Consider the following 23,806-nt stretch of genomic DNA (forward strand, 5'->3'; position numbering starts at 1 on the left):
CAAACCAGAAAATTGATTGTTTTTAACCCGCCTAGAGTGGCGTCCCGGGTACTGGAGAGAGAGCCGTGTACAGTATGTTCTCATCAGATCCTAAACTATGCTGCTTGTTCTCGGCCCAATGAAATGGTAAACAACAACAACAACTTGCGGAATAATAGATGCAATCTGGATCCATTTTGCATGAGGAGGATGAAAGCTTACACTTATGCAACACCTGAAGTGCTGTGCAAAGTATTTTTCCTTCTCTGACGTTAAAACCAAGCCCTCCCTCCCCTCGATACTGAATATTATATGCATGCTCTGTGGTCTAAACATAGCTGATGTAGAGGAACAGGTGTCTCAGAACAGGTGGAAATTATGAGGTGATTCCCAAGCTTGCTCGGATCCAAAACCAATAATGTGGACCCCTCGATGTGTCTCTGAGCCACAACATTTACTGCTGCCATATTTAGGTCCCTATTTCATGAGTTTGGATGGACAAATAGTAGGTGTGTGGCGAATTTTTGGGATGTTATGCGTTCTTTGGTGCTTCAAAATATTAAAATTGCAAACCATGACATCTAATATCATTAAACAAACTAAAGTAGAAAATAGAACAAACCTCAATTTTTTTTTATAGATTTGATTGATTTCGGTTATGCTAGCCAAATGAGTGGTTTTCTGTTTGATATTGATTTAGGACGTTTAGCAAATATTCAAGGGTTTCCTTACATGATCTTTTCTTGCTATCTTTTCATTAATTTTTCCAGGGAAATAGATCTCCTTGTCCCATATTGCCTGTTAAACAAGAAAGAGGACATTTACACATTCATGTAACATCATCATGTTGAAATAAACCCTTCCAGAGTATTAAATCCCACTGTTCACTAGAATATTGGCCTCCCACAAGTTCCCACCCTTTCAGAAGATCTGTAGTGGTGCTGTTTATCTGGGACCTTGAAGGGAAAGTGATCAGTTGGGACTTAGTGGAATCCGACCCACATACGCATATGCCAAGAAAAAAACCAAAACAATTAAAAGTGTTCTGAATAACTTCTGGCCGAGACCTACATTTGTTAGAACTAAGGCAACGCGAGGTGGACATTTAGAGGAATTGGATTTGATCAAAATTAAGTATAATAGAATAATATGATGATCATCTCAGGCTATGATCTTAAAAAAGATGAATACTGGCGGGATACTGTATGATAAACTGCATGGTTATTATGGTTATTTATGGTTATTTATTCTTGCGAGTAGGTGGTATCCACATTCTTACATTTGAATTGACAAATGTCATATTTCATACTTATTTCCTCAACTACACTCTAGGAAGCTAACCTTGCAGATGGAAAGACTTTAGTTGCTATTTTCAAACACACCTGCTACCTGTTATTGTGTCTATACACACACGCAGAATAACACATTAACCATTGTGGCTTCCTCGGCTCAAACACCATACACATTGTTAATTAACACCTCATCTTGAATGCTGAAGTTGATCACGCGCTCTCTTTCTCTCTCTTTTCCACTTATCCGAGGCCTTCGCCTTTCATCATCTACACTGAGTTCCTTATGGGCAAGGACTAGTAATGAGGTAATGGGGAGAAGCCAGCCATTGTAGCCAGGATTCAGGACACACTATCAGTGAAGGAAACTGATTAGAGGCTAATCTTAGAAACTAGGTTCCCGCAGGTCCACTTCTGGTGGTCCATTTATCCAAATTTTCTTTACAATGGAAAAGTTATTGCGATGCCGTATTCAATATATCTGCTAACTTTTTGGATGACAATGGATGACATAAGCCGATCAAAAGGTCATCGTTGTGCATTTAAAGATTTTGACACTAATCAAAATATATAATTTATTTATAATGCAACCAATATTTCTGTGGTTGTGATCATCAGATTTTATGTAGTTCTTATAGTCCTGATATATAATTTCTACAATGGGAACTTGACGCAATAGAGTCATCTGGGTCTGTGTAAAGTCTTGGTTGTATATGTGTACAGCTGTATCAGTGCCATGGGTGGTCTTCGCAGGGTAATTGCAGATATCAAATGTACTTGTACACGGTAATTGAACGAGGAAGTCCTGAGCAGTCTGAGAGATAATTGTTATTTTTTTAATGGCTTCCTTTCACTTCTGCGGTAAACAAAAGTGTTGTTGTCGCCGTGGTAATTCATTACTCATGTCAATTTGTTTCCAATCTAAAATCATCTTCAACCTTTCCTTGAGATCATTTGCATGTTGAGCCAAAGTAATAATTCAGTCTATAATGAGATCATTAATCACAGTTGACAGTGCACAAATTATTGATTGCAATTTCTTAACAAATGAAGCAACACTCCGTGGTTGGAACAGAGGAAACGTACTGACAGCCAGTGACCAGGGCTATCAACTGCCCCATTCTTCTGCGGGAACACGATTTTCCTTCATTGTCATTAAGAAAAATGACCTAATTATTTGGACGAAGGGTTGTAGGATTTAGTGGATCCACAGCCATTACAGGTGATACATTCATGTTTTGTTCAGTTTTAACATGAGACACATATTCAAATGCTTACAGAGATTCAATGACCCAGGGAACCGCTGACCCAAATACTTACCAACTCTATGATGCGTTGGTTGGGTCTGGAGTCCTGAGGAGGGCTCTAAAACAGCCATTGAGCTTTAGCCAAGTTATTTATTCATAATTATAGTTGTAGGTTCTGATTATTGTTGGTATTGTTTATATTGGGTGTTAATCTTGCATTAATATAAATAGTGGTCTCAATATTGTATAAACACCCTTTACAGGAATCCACAGTTACAATGAGGTACATGGCTCAAATCAGGACACTATAGAGATTCTTACCAACCATACACGCCATCACTAGGTGAAGGGATGTTCCTAGAATTTGATATATATTGGAAGGATTGAATATTTTATTGTATAATTATTACTATGGGTCCATATTCTAGATGTATGACATGATTTTATATATATATATATGTGGAGTCCTAATGCTGTGTTTTGGGATTTTGGATCTAAATCAATAAATATAGAATCGTTTCGTAAGATCCAGGAGCAATCAGTAAATTCCTGCCGAAAAGACAGTTGGGGTCCAGGAGATGACAGATGTTACAGCATATGTCGCCTGAGAAAACGCTCATCACACTTCTCAGCCTCAGCACAATCCATGCCAGACAGACCTAGAAGAGAAAAGGCTGAGAATCGTTAGGAAATAACACCTTATTTTAGTGTGTTTTTCACAAGACATAACAATGCTGTCACTGGCTTTAACGATAGGACTGAAAGCCTTTTATTTCAGTTGGTTGGATGTCTGTTTGATGATCATTATAGTCACCCTAATGGTTTTATTTATTCAAGGGTCCTTGCTAGGTCTGATTCTAGCTTTTATCTGAACAGATAAAACGCAGCGTGCATGAATCAATGACATGAAGAACATAAGGCCGGGAGGTAATGATACATGTTCTGGTGTAAGCCATCCCTCCCAAACCATTATAGAGTGCTCAACACGTTAAAGGTTGGGCATTAAGCATATAGCCACCAACAGACGTGAGTCAAAACGCTTTTAACTCGGGTGGGCGTTGAGATTTCGTCGGCTTTGGGACATAAAATAAAAATAAAATAAAACTGTAATTGGATGTACTACGAGAGGTTAGCGGCAAACGGGTCAAAGTGTTAATAGTTTCAACTATTGCAGTGACAAGGTGAAAACATTGCGAACACTAAAGCTCATCGGTTGACAGGTTTGCAACTTCTAACAGGCCTCAAATGTCAGGCAAATGCTTTCACTGATGACATGCATTATGTCTCCTATTGAGGCTTCCTCTCCCAGTGACCTGTCTGTTCAAAGGACTCCAGTGAACGATTCATTTCCGCCCGTTCCACTCTTCATTGGTGACCATTTTGTGTCATTAATGTGGAGCACTAGACTCAATCAGTGGGAGTACAATGAAAACACTTAATTTAATACGTGAGACATCCTGAAGGCACAAGTCCCATTCCCTTAGAAACTCAATGTAGAAACCACGAAAGAGTTTACTCTATAGAATGTGCCCTTTAATGAAATAGCTAGCAGGAGGTCATTAACACCCCTATAGTCCCATTGTGATTCATGCTGCGGTTGAGAGAAGAGTAAATCAATGTATGGAGTGAATGTGGGTGGTAAAAGCTTGTCCAACAGGGAGGCCACCAGACAGCAGTGCCCTGACCTCCTATTATTTACCTCAACCTGCCTCAATGTGAAGGATCTTGCCTTTTTAAAAAGCATACGTTCATATATCTCAGGGCCAGAGGGACGAATCATATCTCTTCCCTTGTTGTGCGTCAGCAAAACTGAACTGTGAGCGATCCAAGAGAGCCATGGCACCGGCCCAGCAGTGTGTATCCTCGACAGGTTCCTAATTGAACAGCGGTAAGCACTGCAAGCCTCTGGCAGGCCTTCACTCTGGGACGGGGGGTGGAGGCAGTGACGGGGCTGGTGGAGGTAGTGGAGGTGGAGGTGTTGGTGGAGTTGGAATTTATGATTGTGGTCGTATTGGTGGAGGTGGTGCTGGTGGTTTAGGGGGTGGTGTGGAGGTGGTGGATAAGGTGGATTTGAGGGGGGGGGGGCGTGGGAGTTGATAGAGGAAGAGATGAAGGAAGTGGAGGTGGTGTGGTGGTGTGGTGGTGGAGGCGGTGGGTTTGGTGGTGGTGGACGTAGTCTTGCCCCGTTGGGTAGAGTGGTTCTGCGGGGGGTGGTGGGTCTAGTGGGTGTGCAGATGGAGGATTGGTGGGGGAGGTGGTGCAGTGGGTACAACTTGTCTGGGCTCAGCGGGATAGAGGGAGGGAGGGAGGAGGGAGCAACACCGGCAGAGCAGACAGACTCCCAGAGTAGCCGAGTTTTGAAAATAACCCAAACTGACAAGCAGGTGTAAAAGGGTACAAGGAATAATTAGCTCCGCACCACCATTACCCCTCGATGACAAAACCCTCCTGGGGTGGGGCTCTTGACCCCAGGGGGGGCAGCACGGCCTCACAGATGCTATTTTCGCAGGTGTTATCACATGGATTTCGTAGTCTTAGGTATTATAACGCACATAGTTTACACCTTTTGGGGTTAAAATCAACCCGACACTCACACCTACTATTATAAGCACGGGACAGACGTGAACGTGCACAGGTGCAGGCAGTGCGTACTATAGGGTTTCATCGCGACGGGTGTTACTGATTTGCTGTGCGAATGCATTGTTCAAACATTTGAAGTGTCGACTAATGAGCGAGGCCAACTCTGATAGCTAAACAGATACTTTAGAGATGTCTTCTGTGATAAAGGGTGCAGCTGTATACTATTCCTGCACTGTTCGTAATGAGCATCGTTACTCCTGTGATAATGCTGTGCCAAATAAATTCATTGGATTTTTCAAAAACTGCAGTTATTAAAAGCCAGCCATTTTTGCATTCAATCTGCATCAAAAATCTGCTTGGTGCTCACATCACACAGCAATTAAGCCTGTTTCCCATGCCCATTAGTGATGAGACCGTTTGGGTTGAGGGGGTACAGAGTGATTATAGCATTAATATACTTTTGGGAAGAAAAATCCCTTTCCCTGGAATCGGTTAGAGAATGTTTTCTCAGTTTTCTTCATTACAAACTTCTGACACCAGTCATCGTGAGAATTGTTCTTCAGTGAAAGCATAGGAAGACTGAGCTCTACCTGTGTTGGGTTTCAGCCAACGAGCGCTGTCCAAGAAAAGAAATCAACAAGCTTGTGATCTTTGTGGTTGACCTTGCACATCTTCTGAGGTCACTGTCGATTGATCCGTTTTTGATGTTAGATCATAAATCAACACATGCTCATATGAATGGAAAAGACGAAGGGTGTAAAAAGCAGCATTTCTGTTTCCTTACTTTAGGAGATATTATTTTGTCAAGAAACTATCATTCTTTTTTGCCTCTGTGAGATATTCATGAAGTCGGAAAAAGATGTGTGGTTCGACTAACCATGTAAACACAACAGTAGCTTTCTGGGGCTATGTCTTCGGCTTTCAGTCAAGAGCAGCAGACATGTGTACCCTTCAAAATAAAAGCCCCCTAATCTCAGAAGAAACACACTTTTAGATAAGTGTTCCAGAATAGAGAGGTCCCGCCACTCCACCGAATGAATATGTTTTCCTAGCAGCCCATAACACTTGGCTTTGTAAATTGTGTTTCCGTAACACTATATTAATTTTGTTTTGAGTAGCTGCACCATTGTGTCTCTGAGAGTAGGTCAGAGGGGAGGGGGAGGGGGAGGGGGGCGGGTGGCCTGCTGTTGAATTTAATATCTTGTCTCAAAAGCAAATAGAAAAAAGCTTATGTATCGGAGGGAGTTATCGTACCCAGGTGTCAGACTATCTCCGGGCGCCCGCAGAGGGAGAATCTCCCCAACAGACATGGTGATAAGCTTTGCCTGTCCGCTTTTTGACAGAGAGTTGAAATTGTGTGATCTTCCCAGCGAGGGGAAAACCCTTCAGGTGAAACATGCAACACGGGTCGACTTAGTGAGGCTCCTCAAGCAGATAGAGAAGCAGGGGAGGGGCGATAGTGTCGCAATACATGACAAGCAACAGTATTAGAGAAATAGTGTACATTTAAAGCCACACATCATGGCATACCAGATATACTGCATTCTGGATGTCGTAGAACGCGTCTCTTCTACAACGGAGAGATTCACACGAATGCCTCCATCTCTCATCTCTTATCACGGCACGCTTGAGTCCGAGGGTGTTAGGGTTTGAGAGACTGAATGACTTTGGCGTCCAGGTGCAGTCTTACTTAGTGTCAGAAAGGATTGATCACTGCAAGATGGCAACGGTGCTGAGACACAGAGTCCTGGGTAGGAGATCCGATAGAGACGATTCATCAAGGCTTCATCATAGCGCAAACACAGCTGGCGTTCTTAGCACAGATTATGAGGATGTTCTCATGTACCAGCGCTCGGGGAGTGGACAGTGACACTGTGAGGAGGATGCCAACGGACCATGCACCATGGACAATGTGCCCTGGTGCACAAAAAAAAAAAAGTAGAAACATAATTACTGTGCTGAGCGACACCTGTGTGTGTCTTTCGATGACAGCTCTGTGAAAAATATCTGTTGGTGATCAGAGGTCATGTATGAGTTTCGACAGATGCAGAACAATAAGTAGGTAAATACCTTGTCATTCGACAATGGGAAAAATTCTTTCCTTATTTTATATTTGTTATCTCCTAATGGAATGAAATCATAAAGTGGTTGGCTAAAGGGAAGTGATTTATGCAGTATTAAATATTGTTTTCTATTAACGTGTCGGCAAACTACTTTTGCACATGTTTTCTTAGTAACGAGTTTGCAAGTATTGTCTGGACTCTAGATCATCAGAGATCATGAGATGAACTTGTGATTAATGCAGGTGGTATTAATTAATCATGATTCTCCAGGAGTCCCTTGGGGGGAGATGAGGTAGAGCCGTCGGTGGGAAGAGGCTTCCAGGAATGTGTGGAAAGAACTCAGGGGTGTTCTTTTTATCTATGTCCTTTGATGTAGAGGCACAAGACAGCCCCCCCTTGATCTCCATCTTCACCCATTATGCACTCGAGCACCCCTCACGAAACATAGCTACACACCTTGTTTCCCTCTTGACTCTACTCTTTAGAAACGTCCTTGTGTCACAATTCTGGAAGTACTGGAACTCTGATATTGATCCTATGTTTTGATTGTTCTCAACCTCAAGTAGCTTCGGATAAATTTGTAAATGTAGAGAAAGGTCAAGAAGACAACACACAGTAGCAGAAAGGGTGTGTGAGCATGTGTGTGTGTGTGTGCGTGTGTGAGCATGTGCGTGTATCATGAGTCAAACATTCATCAATGCCACATAACAAAGAGCGTACATATAGTTAGGCCCTCCTGGGAAAGACCAGCATGAGCCCTTCTGCAACAGTCACTGACAGAGAACGTGGCTGGCACCTTTGATGCCTCACTCTCTCAAACGCTGGGTCCCTTTCAGATGAATGAGGCATCGGATGTCCACTAGTGTGCCTTTCTTCGAGCCTGCAGCTCTTCATTCATCATCTCCTCTGTAATTGATCTCAAGTTATATGAAATCAGCAGCAATGTACAGAATACAGGTGTTTTATTATGGATTGATAGGCACTCCCCACAATGCATGACATTTGACAAGTTCTTACTGACTTCATAACTTGCAGCGCAACGGCTGTCCTGGGCTGTTTTGGAGGCATTTTTATCTCACATTTTGCATTCAGTGCTGTGAATAAAATTCACAATAAGCCACTTATTTTCGCATTCAGTGCCAGAGAAGCCTTCTGTGGGAGCTGTTGGTGAGGTAACTAGCAGAGCTGCTTTGTGGGGACTCTGGTGAATATTTAAAGGCTGCCTCTCTTTCCTCCTGCTGTAACGTGTCTGCTGTCAATATGTGGCCAGCTTACCAACCCTAATGAATCATTTGAATGTGAAGCGGCCTAGTTTTCTGGAGGGCCCTGTGAGTGATTCCCGGATGGATTCAGTCCCCTACCACCCACTGTGCAGCTCTGTTATTTTGAGAGGCGCTTTCTTCTTTCATATTGGCTCATGGGTGCATCTCTTATCTCTTATGGGTGGTATTCCATATAAAGTGATGGAAGCTACACATCCTGACCATGGAAATACCTCCTCATGAGACATTTTGTGAGAACGACAGCTGTGACACCACAAGTGCCGACTCATTCATAAAAATGCTCTGAAACTTTAAGGCTTGGGAGTGTTATAGGAGATCTGCTTTGGGCGACATACTTCCATGATATCATATGTTTGAGATTGTTTGTTGCTCTGATGACATCTATGTCGCATGCTGTGGAATATTGTTCAGGCAAACACATAATACTTTAGCATCTGTGTTATGCGCATCTCACCAAGGTGAGGTGTCTATGAACGGGAACATCTGGCAAAGAGCTTTTTCCGCACAAAATGCATTGTGATTCTGTCCTTTATGATCCATGCATAGGTATAATTGTCTGTATGTCACTAGAATTTAAAACACCTTCATGTAGCAAAGCATCTGTTTGATGTCAACAGCAACGTACAATTGCTCTTTCGCAGTTTATCAGGAAATTTAGTAATAATAACTTGGAACAAATCCCATTGCATGTAATTGAAGTGTAATTTACAGTTAATAAACAGCCAAGTCCTGTTTTTGGCCTAAAGCCATGTTTTGCTTTAATATAACGAATGAATAATGAAAATTTACCAATACATCAAAACCAATTGAATATGACAAGTATTACGCGTCTCAAATAGACAGCTACAACAAATTGATGATGATGAATGACAAAAGGTCAGCCAAACGTGAGGTGTTTTCTTTGCATTTCATTAAGGCTTGATTTGCTCATTTGATTATAATCACTTTCTGTTTGGCCATTAGTTACCTCTTCTGGTTCCCAGACAAGAAAATAACCCTAGTTAGATAGGTGTTTATGGTTTATACACATTGTTGTATGTGCAATACCTCAGCAGCAATGTGCTTCTAGGGACTTCTATGTATGTATGTATGCTTCGATGTATTCAATTAATCGCTCCGAAGTTTGTGTTTTTCTAACCTCTCTGGGGCCTTCTCTCTTTTTAAATCAGGTTCCTTTTTGACAAATACCGTAAGCTCTCCTGGTAAAGGTCTCTGCAGGACCCAGAACCCAAACTTCGTGGCACTGTTGTTCTTATTGTAATAGTTTGAATGTGATGACCTCACTAGACGAGAAAGATTCAAGGTGATACACACTCTTCCTCGATATAGCAAACAACAAATATAAAATAAAAACAAGGTTGAATGGGTAACATTTTGCCAGCTTTCTCCTTCACCCTTGCACCCATTTATAACCGGCACAGTAATGGTGTACTTGAGGACCTTTCAATACTCCCCTTCCCCTGATTCCAACTAAAACCATGCCCGCCCTAATTGTCCAACGAGACGCTTTCACTTTGCAAACGGAGTAACTATGCAAACGTTGCCTCATAAGTAATCATTAGCGGTGTCTATCGCCACTTTTGGAATCAGGGTAATTATATTAATGATGGAGCAACATGATTAACTCACGATTAACATCAAGACAGTGCACAGCTTTTTTTGGATGTCTTGAGAGCGGGGACTGGTCGGGAGGAGTGTATGCTCCAGCCAGTGGTCTACCATACAGTCGGACAGGCTCATTCCCCCAGCTGTTTATCCAACCAGTCCGCGCAGACCCCGGCCGCCCACTTCACAGTGGCTGAGGACACGCCACAGAGGACTGGTCAAGGGCCAAGGTCTCTCCCAGCGTAGCACTGCACAATGTGCAGAATAGCATGTGGGACTTGTTTAGCACACTCTGCAAGCAAGCACAATGGGCCTTATTGATTCCTCCCCGCCCAGAAGGAGTTAACCCAATTGGAGGCAGCTGTGTGAGGGCAGTGCTGTGGACGCCTGTTGTCCTACGAGCAGAGGTGTAGTGTAGCTTATTATGGGTATACTTTGATGTGTAGTGGTGTAGTGAAGTGTAGTTCATAGTGGGTATACTTTGATATGCAGTGGTGTAGTGCAGTTTATAGTAGTTGGCATACTTTGATGTGGAGTGGTATAGTGAAATATAGTTTATAGTAGTGGGTATACTTTGATATGCAGTGGTGTAGCGTAGTTTATAGTAGGTATACTTTGATGTGTAGTGGTGTAGTGAAATGTAGTTTGTACCGGTGGGTATACTTTGATGTGCAGAGTTGTAGTGTAGATTATAGTAGGTTTACTTTGATGGGAAGTGGTGTAGTGTTTTATAGTAGTGGGTATACTGTGATGTGGAGTGGTGTCATGTACTGGAGTTTATAGTAGGTATACTTTGATGTGCAGTGGTGTACTGTTGTTTATAGTAGGTATACTTCGATGTGCAGGGGTGTAGTGCAGTTTATAAGAGTGGGTATACTTTGATCTGCAGTGGAGTAATGTACTGTGTAGTGTACTGTAGGTCACAGTAGTGGGTAGACTTTAATGACCTGTAAATCCTATTGAGGTATGCAAAAACTGTCACTAATTATTTCTACAAAATTGATCTAAATTAAATAGTATAATAAAAACCATTGATTATTTTTTTTTCCTGAACAAAGATCTACTTTTACACTTGTGGGGATATAGCTGTCCATATAAGAACCCGCATGGCTGAGCCTACATACGATGCCAGATTGACAACTTCACTGCTGACCTTTCCCTCTGCTCTGCTCACAATCACCGCCACTCCCAACCCCGCCTCGCGACACACTCCCATTATGCAATTCCCCGTTTCCCCCTCAGGTTTGTCCACATTTGTTCAGTTTGCTGACACATCTCTCGACCCGGTATGTGCCAAAACAGATTTTTGAGTAGAAGTTCTCCCACATCACTATACTGTTACATATTCTTGCACAGTTCTAATCAGGCATATGGAAATCCCGGAGCTTCATAGTAGGTGTATGGCGGGAATTCAGACCACACCCGTACAATCTACAAAATAGTCTTTCTAAAACGTATTTCCAAGACATTCAGCAGGTGTGTAGTAGATACGTCCCTCTGTGATGTAATTTTATTATTTTAGTTTCCCATGAATTTAATGAAGACACGTTCAGATTGGTTCTGTTTTTGTCTCCTTTTGTATCACAACATGGACCAACATGTAACCCGTTCACATTGTTTCCTGTGCCTTAACGAGCACATCCCTGGTGCTGGAATGCAGGGTGTGGCGGGGGGACTATGCTCAGGGAACATGCTTCCCATCTGGAGGTGCAGCGACCTGTCTCTGCCTCGACAATGGCTGCAGGGAATAAGCTCTGAGCTCAGCGGTGGCCGATCGATGGGACGTTGATGTTGGCCACGTCAGAGGCATCAATGCTGCCGAGACAAAGGAGAAGCCAGCCGAGGAGCTCATGCCTACAGCTGTGTGGGCTCCTGTCTGAATAAGTGTAAGGGGAACAAACTAAAGAAGTAGGGATAGCAAGGGGAGGATAGTGTGCTGAAAAGCAAGCAAACCCGCAAATGTTTTAAGGACAACTGGGGACCTGCAGTGAGTGAAAGTTGCAGCCCTGTGGATCTGTTACACAAATTATGAGGCAGCACTAAAAGATTAACCATTTTTCCATTTAACTGACAAGATGTTTACAATTGCGTTCCCCTGGAGATTTGTGTCCGTCACAAGCGATAAAATACTACTCTTCTTAATCTTTAAAGCTTGTCCCTTAGACCATTCCTGGTAAAAAGTCGGGGTGGATGAACATTTTATAGGACAGCTAGGAATATTTGGTAATGTAGATAAATGTTAAGGAACATGCAGTCAAATTCTAATCCATTGAATTGTGTCATTATAAATCCTAACTAGAACATTTTGATAAAAGGATCTTGTATATTAAGATATTCCTTGATTTACAATTAGATGGATAAAGAAAGTGACGTGCTCCTTCAAATCACTCTTCCCTAACAGTGTGTAAAAGTGTATGAAAGTAACATCAATCATTCAATAACTGTCAAAAACTGAACCCATGCTAGTGGTATCGAGTAGGCTAGTACTAGAACAAAGCTGGTTTATTATGGGTCTATATAATTATGTATGAGATATAGATGGGCCTCTTTTAAGGCCTATATTTCACTTAACACAATTGGTAAAATCAATAGATTCTATAATGGTAAAGCTAGTTTGCCAATTCACATCTCCACTAAATTATAATGTGAAGATGCCTTGTATAGCATACTGTCACTTTGAAATGAGCTCTTACACAATAATGGTAAATCATCATCCAGAATAGAGTGTAGTTAAATCGAGGAAGTTCTTTATTTCCTTCTCAGTGATGTCAGCGCCATTAAAAAATAGATTATTACAGAGCTTTTCTGGCACATTAATAACAGGTTTGTGTGCAAGAGCGGGGAAAGTGTTGAATGTAAGAAAGGTGTGTACTTAGTGTTTTTTTCCCTTTTTTTTGAAGAAAATAAACAATACACAACACCGTATAATTCTTATCAAGATATGAGACAATCTGTCAAATTGCTTTGCTAAAAATGTATCTAGTCCGAAGCAGACAGATTGTTTGGCAGCAGGTGTCGCAGCAAACATGAGCAATCCAATAGACGCAGAAGGATAGGTCCTGCCAAGGAACGGCAGCAGTGACCACACCTGGAGAACTATAGCAGGCAGTAGAGATGGAGTGTTGCGCTTAACGACAACAGGGTCTCTATTGACTATAGAAAATAATGGCTACACGTGTCAGCAAATCTGCTCCTGGTCGACATGCGCACAAAAACACCAACCACAACAATCTCACCGGCATGACAATGATAGTATGAGAATGATATTAATGACAATACAAAGAGGATAGTAGGAATAATACTAATAATGATAATGATATCAATGCAACAAAATGAAATAATAACATTAGTAATACAAGCTCAGGTATGAATAACATCCATGATACAAATTCCACTAATCCTGCTACACTACAACATTTATCATTAACAACAACCACCCCATCAACAAAACCCTGATCCTGACAACATGCTGCCTCCCGGCCCCCCTCCCTCTCTCTCTTTAACACTATGCCCTCCATCTATAGATCCCCCAGGTCAGCTACGCCTTTCAGCCCCCCTCCCCCCCTCTCTCTAACGCTCTGTTCTCTGTCCTCCAGATCCCCCAGGTCAGCTACGCCTCCACCGCCCCCGAGCTCAGCGACAACTCCCGCTACGACTTCTTCTCGCGGGTGGTGCCCCCGGACACCTACCAGGCCCAGGCCATGATGGACATCGTGAAGGCCATGCGCTGGAACTACGTGTCCACCGTGGCGTCCGAAGGCAACTACGGAGAGAGCGGCGTTGACGCCTTCATCCAGAAGTCCCGGGAAGACGGTGAGTCATATAGGGGTTATGACTCTATGCCGCGAGGAGAAAGTGTGTGAAGGGGTCGGTGTTTGTACGGTGTGGGTTGGTATGTGATGGTTTCGGATTAACCATGACGGGATGTCCCCTGATGGGACACTCTTGAATGATGCAGGGGTGGTGATGCGGTCAAGGTTTTACATCATTTAGGGCATTTAGCAGACGCTCTATCCAAAGCGACTTACAATAAGTACATTTGTCAGGAGAGAGAACAACCATATATAGCTGTCGGTACAATGAAGATATTCATAATGCAATTGCCAAGCACTTACTTAGCCAGGTTAACCCATTCCTGTAATCAACAAAGAAAGCTAGGATAAAATGCCATACTATCTTTAAGTGTCAGAACATTCCAACACACAATAAGTGTGTAAGTGTTTTTAGGATATTAAGGGAGGAGAAGGGGTGGTGGGGGGTAAGGGAGGTAGCTATGCATGTCACGCCTGCTGCTAAGGTTGAGGACCCAAAATGCATGACACAAAGAGTATTTTCCAAACAACAGGTTTTATTCACTCAAAGCTCTGGAAACATGAAATAGAGGCACAAGGTGCACGCGACAACAGAAACAATGATCGAGCAAGGAACTGCACCAAGGCAACGACTTAAATACACATGACTAACAAGACACAGGTGGGCAGGGAACAAGGTAGAACATTGGACAAAACAACAATCAACCTCAAACTAATAACTAGACTCAGGTGGGCAGGGAACAAGGTAATGATGAGGATAGTAGGCGGGACTCAGGTGAGGCGAGGAGACACAGAATCACAAGACAAGGGTAACCAAACTGAAGCACATGGAAGACTACAAACAAACACAGGAAGTTCAAGCCCAGGAGATACAACTGAAAAACCAACATAAAAGTCCAACACAAGAAACACAAACCCAGGACCCCGACAGTACCCCCTCTCTATGGGATGGCTTCCAGACGTCCCTAAACAAAATAAGTCAAAACAGGGGGGGGGGGGATGACGGGATGACGGATGGACCGACTGGACTGCTCGGGAGGACGGCCTGGATGCCGGTTGGACTCCTGAGGTGGACGGAGGGGATGCTGGCTGAACTGCTTAGGAGGGCGGCCTGGACAACGCCGGAACCAGCATGGCAAATCAGGAGGGCGGACCCGCAACTGACCAATAGGTAAAGAAACCACCTGAGGTCCGCACGATGGTTGGGCAAACCTGGGTGTGTGCTTGGGGTCGCTGGACTCAGGAGGTGAACCGGACTTGGTAACGGGGAATGCGGCGGTGGGCTTGACACTGCTGGGCTTGAGAGCAGGCTCGTGACCCGGAAGCGTTAATTTGGGACTCGGGACTGGACTCCGGGGCTGGGACCCGGTCTGCTTCAGGGGACACAAGGAAACGAGGGAATTCCAGGACTGGGAACCGGACTGCTTCAGGGAAAATGGGGGACTTGGGGGACTCCGGGGCTGGGACCCGGACTGGTTCAGGGGAAACAGGGAACTTGGGGAACTCCGGGACTGGGACCCGGACTTCTTCAGGGGAAACGGGGAACTTGACTCTGGTGCAGGGGTCGAAAACCTGGAACTAGCGGCGGTGAAACTGGCCTTGGAGGAGTGGCGCCACTGGCAAGAGGGAGCCAAGGTGCCATTCATTGTGTGGACTGATCATCGCAACCTGGAATATATATATTCGATCTGCCAAGGGACTGAATTCCAGACAGGCCCGTTGGTCACTGGTCTTTGACAGGTTCAACTTGTCCTATCACTGTCCTATCGTCCCGAGTCTCATAACAATAAACCAGATGCACTTTCCAGAGTGTCCTGAAGAAACGGTTGAGCCCTCCAACATCGTCCCGGCCCCCTGTCTCGTTGCCTCTTTCACTTGGGAGATAGAGGAGAGGGTGCGGGCTGCCACTGAGGACCAGGCTGGTCCTAGTTCCTGTCCCCCTGACCACTTGTTTGTTCCGGCTCACCTCCGTTCCGATGTGCTCCAGTGGGAGCATGCTTCCCGGCTCACCTGCCACCCTGGCATTCAGTGGACCCGAGACCTCCTGCTGCAGCGCTCCTGGTGGTCATCACTGGAGGAGGATGTCCGAGGCTATGTCAACGCCTGTCCTGTGTGTAACCAGAACAAGACCTCTCGTCGTCCAACAGCCGGCTTCCTGCACCCATTGCCTGTTCCTCATCGGCCGACTTTGTAACTGGCCTACCTACATCCAAAGGCCACACTGCCATCTTCACAGTTGTCGACCATTTTAGCAAGATGGTTCACTTCATTCCCCTTTCCAATCTTCCCTCTGCCAAAGAGACAGCTGAACTGGTTCTCCAGAACATCTTTCGTCTCCATGGACTGCCCACTGACATTGTCTCTGACTGTGGGCCCCAGTTCACATCTATGTTCTGGAAGGAGTTTTGCAGTCTAGTTGGGGCCTCCGTCAGTCTGTCTTTTGGCTTCAACCCCCAGTCCTATGGGCAGACTGAGAGAATGAACCAGGACTTGAAGACCACTCTTTGCTGCTTGATCAACCACAACCCTGCTTCCTGGTCTGATTATTCCCACAACACCCTCACCTGCTCTCCCATTGGACTTTCACCCTTCCAGTGCGCCTATGGGTATCAGCCCCCATTATTTGCCAACCAAGAGAGGTAGGCTGCCTGTCCAACGGCACAAGCCTTCGTTCACCGTTGCCGGCGTGCCTGGGACCAGGCACGTACTGCTCTCCTCAAGTCTGTTGACCGCTACGCTGCCGCCGCACTCTTGCTCCTGCCTACCAGGTTGGCCTGAGGGTCTGGCTTTCACCCGTGACCTGCCCATAAAGGTGGAGAACCGCAAGCTTGTTGGGCCCTTTCCCATCGCTCGCATCAACCCAGAGGCGGTACATCTTCGGCTTCCCCGGTCCATGAGGATCACCCAACGTTCCATGTCTCCAGGATCAAGCCAGTCCAAGAAAGTCCTCTGGTTCCTCCCATGCCGCCTCCTCTGCCTCCTCAGCTCGTTGATGGCGGTCCTGTGTACGCTGTCAGGCGTCTCCTTCGCTCTCGCCGCCGTGGACGTGGGATGCAGTATCTTGTGGATTGAGAGGGGTACGGTCCGAAGGAGCGCTCCTGGGTGCCGGCTCGGTTCAGAGTGGACCCTCAGCTCATTTCAGACTTTCACCGTCTGCATCCTGACCAGCCTGCCCCGTCCTCACTTCGACCTTCTGCGGGCCCATCTGCTGATGGAACTTCTGATCCTCTGGTGAGGGGGGGGCACCGATGTGGCAGCCTCTTCCTGCTCATCTTCTTCTTCTGCTGCTGTGGAGGACGTAGACTCTGCTGCCTCTGAGGAATTTTAGCACTCCTTCGGGCCTCCTCCACCCTCCCAGCTCGGGTCTGGGGCCGTCCATTGCCGGGGGGGGGGGGGGGGGGGGGGGGTTACTATCATGATCTGCTCCTGGCTGTCCATCCTACTCCAGCTCTGTACTGTCATGATCCCCTCCTGGCTTTCCATCCTACTGCCAGCTCTGCCAGTACTTTTCCTGATCACCTGCCTGCCACTCCCACCTCATCAGTGCAACCACCTTCACCTGTGTTCCCTCACCTGATTTAAACCCACTCTTTGCACTCAATCTCTGCTATATTGTCTTTAGCAGCATGCAAAGCTCTCTAGTATTATTTCCCGGATTGCTTCCTTGGTTTCGACCCTGCTTGTCCCTGACCCGTCCTCGTCGCCCCTGCCCTGGTAACCTAAACAGCCTTCTGTCCCTGACCCCTCTGCCTGCTCGCCCCTTGTCTGCCTCCAGTTTGCTTGGATTCCATCCCCGGGCTCTCTGCTAGAAAGTCTGACTGTTTTGGCTAGCTCAGGTTGTGGACTATTCTTGTGTACCTTCTGTGGATTTTAAGACGCTGTTTGGACAATAATCTGTTGAACTGTTCCAACGCTGGTCTCAGTCTGTGCTGTTCTTGGGTCCAACCTCACGCCCATTACATTGTAGAGTCCAGGTGAACTCCAAACAAGTGAGTCTGGATTCTCTTGCAGAAGCTGGTTAGCGAGAGCGGTCCTGGCACTTTCAGGGGGCTTGTTCCACCACATTGTTTACCAACAGTGATGAGTCAGTTGCTTTCATCTACAGGGTGTTTGTTTTATTGACTTAATCAGCTGCAAATCGATTGTTCTTTCTTTGCTTTTGTATAATCCAGGAACCATGAGGTGGATAGTTTTGTAGGGAATAGAATCTGAACTGTTAAAAGATAATGCACACCCTTGGAAGGTTATTGACCAATCAGGATCAAGTATTTAACAACGCTGAGGCATAACGCAACCAGAATGCGTTTTGTTATAGTTTAAAAAGTTGAAAGAGTTGAAAAACACTGAGATAAGCCTTCATGATGTTAGAGAGCTATTTTTGATAGTTTAATGATTTCTGCAGCTGAAAGTATGCAGGAGTCGTTAGCTGCACAAAAAACAGGCAAACGGAATAAAGAAAACTTAAGAACAGTAGATGTGCTTGCAGTAGCAACCACACTCATAAAATAGCTGATGTATGGGTGATAAGACTAAAGCTCTATGTTAACAAAAATATAGCCTTTTCTGAGTATTATATCTATATTGGTTGAAAAGTGCAGGGATGACAAGGCTCAACAATGGATGGCTCCAAGATGAATTATGGGCTTCTTGGTGAATTCACCAGCGGACTCGAAGCCCAACACATAGTTTCTTCATATATTTCTTTCCAAAGGAAGTACACCTGAAGCTAAGATTACCTTGCAATCACCGACGTGTAACCAAACACAGAGGAGCCCCTCTACAACTCCTGGTATTTGAGTTTGTTTGGCTCAGGGCCTTGGGATATCAACACTCAGTCATCGAGTGCCACGTTTGTTCCACTTTCAAATCGAGTGTGGACATTGCACGACGGAGGACACCTCCGACAGAGGGAAAGAGCACCAGGTTATAAATAGTTAATGCCGGCCCAGATAAACGACCATCCAATATAACGGCAATATCATCACTGCCCCAGACGTGGGGTTTGATACACTCGTACGCCGCCGCCGTGTCGACACACATTACCGCCGTGGCTGTGATTGTAACGATAATGTGCTGCTGTGAATGGATTGCGCAAAAAACTACGTGTTCGCCCCGAAACATCTGTCACTTTGCCACTCCACTGACAGCGGTTTGTTTACATTCATCATTTTCCTATGGGGACGGAGAAGTGCGTCTCGTGATAAGTGGAAACATTTCCGTTCACCAAGCGAGACCTCCATTCGCACAGAGCCCTCCAGAGGGGTGGATGATGCTGTTCTCTTAACTCGAGTGTCTCCGAGAGCAAATGGATGCTGCAGCGACGCTGACGTTGAAGGGGTTGACTGTGTGGGGGGCTGGAGGGTGGTGGGTCTATCATGGAGAACACCCCCCCCACCCCCACCCATCTAATAGCTAGCGCTCCACTCTCTCCCTGTCTCCGTGGGTCTCCCCACCCTCCCGCTTTCCCCCCCCCCCCCCCCCCCCCCCCCCCCCCCGCCAGCTCTGGGCCTCACCGCTCAGCCCCCCTCCCCAGACTCACACAGGGAGCTAATGAAGGTAATGCAGCAAGCAAGCCATGTATAGGGGCTTGAGGGGAAGTGCCACGGAATCACATAGTAAGACACGCACGTGCGATAAAGGGAAGGGAAGATCGATTCTCAGCCGTTGAGGGGGTGACATGTGTTGCAAGGATTGACATTAGCTGAGGTAGTTCATTAAAAGCCCTGCTCTTTGCTTGGCAGTAAATCGGTTGAATATTCAGACTATTCGAATGAGAGCCCATTTGGGGGGAGATGTACTGACAGGGAACAGGGAACAGGAAATATTTCTACAGATAAGAAAATCTGAGCTCAGCTGAATTATCGGAACAGCCTGGAAACACTGGAATGTTTTGCACATGAGAATAAATTCCCGAGTAGATTGACTTGTGGATGGGCATGTTTTCACTCTTCAGGAACTTTGTGGTTCAGATGTTTTTTAAAGGAGCAAATAGCTGCAGTAGAAAGGTTGAATAGCGCAGCTTTAATTTATTCGGACTCCACGAGGACCATTATCAATATTAAGCAAGCAAGTTGTCTGAAACTCTCGGACAACATGTAAAAAATAAAGAACTTACGAATTTAATCACATCGGTAAATATCAGTAAAATAATTGATACAAGCAATGTCCAAACTTTATGTCATGATAGAGGAAATAAATTCCGGTATATACTACTTAACTGGTATTAAGCCAATTTTATATTTAAGTCAACCCTCTGCATTATCGTCTCTTTTTTAAGACCATAATATCCTCCTGCTTTGACATTGAATATAACTTATTCTTAATACCACTATGTGAAAAGATCTTTTGAAAAGAAAAAGCACTTAGTAACAACGAACACCTTTGCAAACAGTGAGGTTTTGTGCCTCCTTGACCATTCAGATAGTCTTCTTGTGCAAAAATGAAACGTCTGAAGCGAATGAATGAATATGTAATGGGCTTTCAGCAGCCCAAAGCCTTTAAGAAATTACTTCAGTAGCTCTCAGCCCAAAAATAATATGAATGTATAATCTCGAGTGGAAATAGAAATAAGGTTGAATGCATTATGGTACTTTCGAACCTGTGTTGCTGGTTCTGGGTCTACCTGACTGACTTTCTTGATAGAAAAGTAAAAGCATGTTGTGAATAGTAAGTGTGTTGGTTGTTCAGGATCTCTGCAAGCTCATATTAATGAATAACATGGAGTGAATGCATGAGCACGTGAAATGTTATGACGTTTGCCTGTGCGTGCATTTGTGTGTGTTGTTTGAACATACAGTTCAAGGCAGAGGAATTGTGTCTGTTAATCTGGCAAGGTCTAGATCAAGACAGATTTCGAGACAAAGGTTGTCTGGTAAAAGGGAAAATAAATCTTTCATGGAATAAGGAGATATTTAAGGAGGAGGATGAATGCGAGCCATGCTATGACCCCAATGTCAGTCTTTGATTGATGTATAAGATGTGAGAAGACTGACGTGAGCACAGAAGTAATGTCACACACTTCGGAATAACGATTTGGACCAACTGTGTTACGCTGACTATCTCACTAGTAACTGTAGTGTGTAAACCCTATTTTAATAACCATGCGATAAAAATGTGTCTCTCACCTGGGCTTGGGCACTGACAAAGTAATTGACTGTTGTGGGAATGATAACTGCCCCACGACATCTCGCCCGCCAGCATCTCACAAAGAACTCTGACATGGTGCGTGTGTGAACCAATAGGGGCCATTCAGGAGTGAGGTGCACTCCCAGTCGCAGTCGTACCTGAGCAAGACTCTGTTGTTTACCATTATGGCTGGGAGGTATAATTGAGAGATAATCGGTGCTATTATCTTTGCTTCTTCTACAAATGTGTAGAAGTGCTTTCAGCCGAAAAGCACGGCCAAAGCCAAGGTCTCTGCTTGGCCATCAAGCGTGCAGGCTATGGTATATAACAGAAGTTTAACTAGAATAATCTGTAATATTGTTAAACAGAACATTAAAATTAGATTTGTACACTCATGTTAATAAATGATAATTAAAAGAAAAGACTTGAGACCTTGGGGCCAATGTAATTCACATGCTAATATTATTGTAATTTAATATGTGCGGAACTACCCATGCTGCACTGGAACTTTTTGAAGACAGAGTGCTCTGACGCAGTCGGAGAATCAAAGAGGCAATGATTGTCAAGCATCGTTAGGAAACTGGAGGGAAAGTATTTTCTGGCCTAGCTCATTTTAATATAAATAGTTCTCATTCAATTTCTGTATCTGTATTGCTTTCATATGGGGCTGCTCTGCTGAAGCATCATGCGGCAGCCAATAGGACAACTAGGAATCAATGCGTTCTGGGATAATTAAAGAAAAGACGCAAAAATTGTACTGATGGATTGCGCTATAGATTTCCTTTTTGGTGTTAATAGAATTCCAGCAGAAGAAGTTAGACGGTACTCTGATTATACGCATGTATTACTGAATTATCATGTATTGGCAGACGTCTGCATTTACAAAAAAAAAGAGTGAATTAGTTATTTGCATTATGCTCATTTTATAGTATCACATAACATACAGAAGGGTGTTGTGTTTGTGTGCGCATGTGTATGTGTATCCTTGTTGGCAAGATAACCTGAAAGCATGTGAATTAATCTCGCTGCCCTTTCAAGTGGTCTGTACACAATGCAGTGTACAGACACTGTGTTTGTCCATGCTTGCGTGTCTCCTGGTCAAATTGCCTGCCCCTACTACAGTCTGTCTCTCGTCTGCTCCTGCCTCTCGTCCGTGAAATCTCTATTATGCATGTCGGGAACCATTTTAAGCCTGCGCAATACGATTTAGTTTGACCATTAATTGCTCTTTTAATAGCAATTGAAGACAGTTCTTGTATTCTGCCACATTGCAGAATTGTTATCTCTATCTTTTATCGCCCACCCACGTTGGTTCTTGAACTGTGCTGGTGCTTTCTATATTTGGACGTGTGCAGTAAGCAGGGAGAAATCACTGCATAAAAGCAGCTTCCAAACAAGCTTTCTAACATAACCGATGGAAATCTCAGCGGATTTGATGATACAAGCACAACAAACATGTTTGGTGTTGGCACACAATGCATATTTCCATCAAGTAAATGCTATTTTGATTATCACAAATTATTTTTTATTATTTATACCAAACTGAATTCTGAGGTGCCACATTGATCATCTCTGCGAGAAGGGTTAGTCATCAACATTCAAATCAAGGGTTGGATCATTTATTATAAAGGAATGCATGAGTGACTATCAAAAAAAGAGGCCGGATATAAATGGCGGTAGTTCAAATGGTTCTTTCATAAAGGTGACGGAAAGATCAATAATGTGAAAACCAGAGACACACAGAGTGAAGTTAACAGTCCTTGAAGTCCTGGGGTACGTGACGACCAGCGATGAAGAAGAGTGGCAATGCAATAAAAAATGTGAAAAGTCGACGGCAGATCATTTGCAGACAAAACTCACAGAGCACAATGCAGGAGTCTGAGAGTTGTTCAGAGCGGGAAGGAACCCCTGATGGAAAAGATTTGAGCTCTGCTTTTGTCATTTAACATCTTCACCTCTGCACTTTATTTCCGAGGCATTGCAATGGACACTGGCTTTTTTGCAGTTTTGCTTTATAGTGATTCTGTTTGATTAATATTGATGTTCGAAAAGCTTTTTACTATCTCTAGCACCCAGAGTAAGAGAGCAAGCTAGTTGTCCAGTCTGTTTAAACCACAGGGGTCCAGCTACTTAATCACTGTTAAGTAACCTCGACAAGGGCAGTCGCCATGAAGGAAGAGAGAGCAGGCGAGAGGAAGAGGGGGCGGAGCAAGCAAGAGGGAGAGGGAAAGAGACAGAGACAGAGACGAGAGCGAGAGGGAGCGAGCGAGACAACAAATGAATATTGAATTCCATTAGGCCAAGCAGTGCGTAGCGCTTTATTTCAAAATCCTCCGAAAGAGGAAATCCCTCTTTAGCCTGCTGACAGCTGCTCTTTGGGCTAGGCCTCATTAAGCAGCGATGATGTCTGTGCAGGCCTCCAGGAGGCTGAAGGAGATATGAGGTGAATTGAGTTGACAGGGCGTCAGGCCCACACTCTGCTACTGCGTTCTCTCCTTTACAGAGCAGCAGCCTGCTGCCTTCACGCTGGCTGCAGGTAGGACAGAGAGCACCAGGGGAACGGATGTGCCGTGTGTGCTTGTTTCTGTTTGAGTGGTTGAGGGTGTGTCTGTATGTGTGTCTGTGTCTGTTCTTGTGCATGAGTGATTGCGTATGTGTGTTTGTATTTGTATTTGCATGTGTGTTTGTGTGAATAGTTGATTGCTCGCACACATGCGTGCATGAGTGATTGTGTGTTTGTAAGATAATTGATTACGTTTTTGTGTGTGTGCGTTTTTATGTGTGCGCATGTGTGTATGTATGTGTCCGCAAACATTTGGGTCA

The 23,806-nt window shown here is 44.5% G+C and overlaps 1 protein-coding gene across 1 annotated transcript in view; it reads left to right on the forward strand.

The window, feature by feature from the left end:
- LOC130380328 (metabotropic glutamate receptor 4-like) overlaps positions 1-23,806 on the forward strand; it is a 103,297-nt gene that overhangs the window by 77,533 nt on the left and 1,958 nt on the right. The window contains exons 3-5 of the mRNA XM_056587523.1: positions 13,643-13,862; positions 18,654-18,781; positions 23,487-23,519. Of these exons, the coding sequence (XP_056443498.1) occupies positions 13,643-13,862; positions 18,654-18,781; positions 23,487-23,519 (381 nt within the window). The remainder of the gene's footprint in view (positions 1-13,642; positions 13,863-18,653; positions 18,782-23,486; positions 23,520-23,806) is intronic.

The sequence above is a fragment of the Gadus chalcogrammus genome, chromosome 1, assembly GCF_026213295.1.
Source record: "Gadus chalcogrammus isolate NIFS_2021 chromosome 1, NIFS_Gcha_1.0, whole genome shotgun sequence".
NCBI lineage: Eukaryota > Metazoa > Chordata > Actinopteri > Gadiformes > Gadidae > Gadus > Gadus chalcogrammus.